Raw genomic sequence first — 2,397 nt, forward strand, 5'->3', positions numbered from 1 at the left:
ATCCAATGTGACTTAATTATTTCTCCCTGATACAATTATAAATGCTTTAATTTGTTAGAGACGATGGGAAATAGTTTATCTGATCAGCATGTGATTCGGACTTCAGTTTTTGATTGAGCTGATTTTTCTTGTAAGTTATATAGAACAAATATTCGTAGAGGTTTCTATTGTATCTTTTCATAAGTCTATGGAAATTTATGAAATATTACTCAAGTTATAGGAGGACTCCTCTAGTTACATGCATTAACTGTTTGTTCTATTAACAAGGAATAGAGGTAAATGCTTCTATTCTCTTCTTGTGTCTTGCTAATTGCTAAAAGTTCACAATGAGCTGGGCAAGACAAAGATCACAACCCTTCCTAATGGTGCCAAAATTGCCTCTGAAACAACACCTGTATGTTTTAAATTAGTTATTCCTGTAATTTCTACTTGATGTTCTTTGTTTTAAGTATCTCGTAATTGGATATGTTTGTTCAGAGCCCAGTTGCATCCATAGGACTGTATGTTGACTGTGGTTCAATATATGAGACCCCATTGTCATTTGGTGCTACTCATCTTTTAGAAAGAATGTCATTCAAAATCACAAGAAATAGGAGTCAGTTGCGAATGGTACGTGAAATAGAAGCCATAGGCGAAAGTGCTAAAGCATCAGCTTCTCGTGAACAGATGGGTTACACTTACGATGCTCTGAAATTGTACACGCCTCAAATGGTTGAGGTGCTTATAGATAGTGTCAGGAATGCTGTTTTCCTTGATTGGGGAAAATGTATGCTCAAGCATTCTTACTTTACTGTTAGAAGTTCACTAGTAAATTTTCATTTCACTATCACAGCTTAAGAAATTGAAGACAGAGCTAGGAGAGCTCTCTAGCAATCCTCAGGGTTTGCTTTTAGAGGCTGTTCATTCAGCAGGATATTCTGGTGCCTTGGCAAATCCTTTAATTGCTCCAGATTCTGCAATAAGCCATTTAAATGGGACCATATTGGAGGGGTTTGCTTATGTAAGATAGGTTTCCTTTTGTCACTCCATTTACTTTCTCAAATTGTAGATTGTTGACTTGACTGTCAGTATAATAATTATAGGAGAACTATACTACTCCTAGGATAGTACTTGCAGCCTCAGGTGTGGAACACGAGGAATTGGTATCACTGGCTGAACCACTTTTATCTGATCTTCCAAAAGTGCCACGTCCACAAGAGCCAAAATCTATCTATGTTGGAGGAGAGTATAGATGTCAATCTGATATGCCGGTTAGTGGATAATTGGGTCCTATCTTTGGATTTCATCTTACATGTCAATGATCTTTTCTCACTGGAAATAGAGCACTCATATTGCACTTGCATTTGAAATTCCTGGAGGTTGGCATCAAGAGAAGGAAGCAATGGCAGCAACCGTTCTTCAGGTTGAAGTGTCAAATTAAACTCACAGTGTGTCTTGAAAGGATATGCTACTCACAGGATTTTTTTTTTGCTCACCCCGTGATTCATAATGAATAATGAATGTTGCAGGTGCTTATGGGAGGTGGTGGATCATTCTCTGCTGGTGGACCTGGTAAAGGCATGCATTCTCGGTTATGTACGTTACCAACATTTTGATTGCCTGTAATACTTATCAAGATGTTTTTTTTTCTATGATCAAGATTAATGATTTTGAAGCCGTATTTTGTTGATAGCATTAGCAATTGAATACTTTAAAGGCTCATTCACATGTTTTATTTGTTAGAGTTTAGAATGTGTTTCATTTCTGCAAACTTTCTTTCTGCAGTTTGAAGAAACGTTGTATTTCTGCAAGCTTTCTTTCTTTCTTTCTGCAAGCATTTCATTTCTGAGTAATGAGTTTTGGTTCATTTATAGAAAATAGCTAGTAGAAGTAATTTTTTGGTTCAAACTATTGACTGTAATTTTTTGTTTATATTTCAGGCCAACTGTTCAATCTGTTCAAAGCTTACAAAGATCCTAGGCAAAATCCAATTGCTTAATCCTGTAATAGATTGAGAAAGACAAGCTACTTCTTCAGTATTGTGGTAGTAATTACTGTACTATTTTGTCCCGTTCTCAAATCGATAATAATTTTTGAGTGTAGCTAGTAGAAGTAAACAGATTGTTGGCTTTGAGGTCGGCTAGTTATTTTGTGCTCTTTTGTTTTATTTGTGAATATCACTATCTACTTTGAAACAGAATTAGTGTTAATTTTGATATTTACTAGCTTCTCATGTAATTAAATACTAATATTACTTCAATGTCAGAATTCTATTATTTTGGTATGAGTTTGAAATCATTAGCTGAGTTGATTATATGTAAAATTCGAATCTAGACATGGTAAAAGAAAAATAATAGTTTCGTAAATATAAAAATAATGATTTTTAAATAATTTTTTAAATTTTTTTTCTTTAAAACG

General features: G+C 34.5%; 1 protein-coding gene across 1 annotated transcript; it reads left to right on the forward strand.

Moving 5' to 3' along the window:
- Nucleotides 1–310: 310 nt before the first annotated feature.
- Nucleotides 311–2,034, forward strand: LOC122041547 (probable mitochondrial-processing peptidase subunit alpha-2, chloroplastic/mitochondrial; the record flags this gene model as incomplete). The annotated part of the gene is made up of 7 exons (XM_042601266.1): nucleotides 311–394; nucleotides 478–763; nucleotides 822–1,000; nucleotides 1,083–1,250; nucleotides 1,322–1,402; nucleotides 1,509–1,575; nucleotides 1,920–2,034. Coding segments are annotated over 7 exons (924 nt in total), but the record flags the coding sequence as incomplete, so codon positions are not given.
- Between the last annotated feature and the right edge of the window lie 363 nt (nucleotides 2,035–2,397).

This window comes from Zingiber officinale, chromosome 1B (genome assembly GCF_018446385.1).
Source record: "Zingiber officinale cultivar Zhangliang chromosome 1B, Zo_v1.1, whole genome shotgun sequence".
NCBI lineage: Eukaryota > Viridiplantae > Streptophyta > Magnoliopsida > Zingiberales > Zingiberaceae > Zingiber > Zingiber officinale.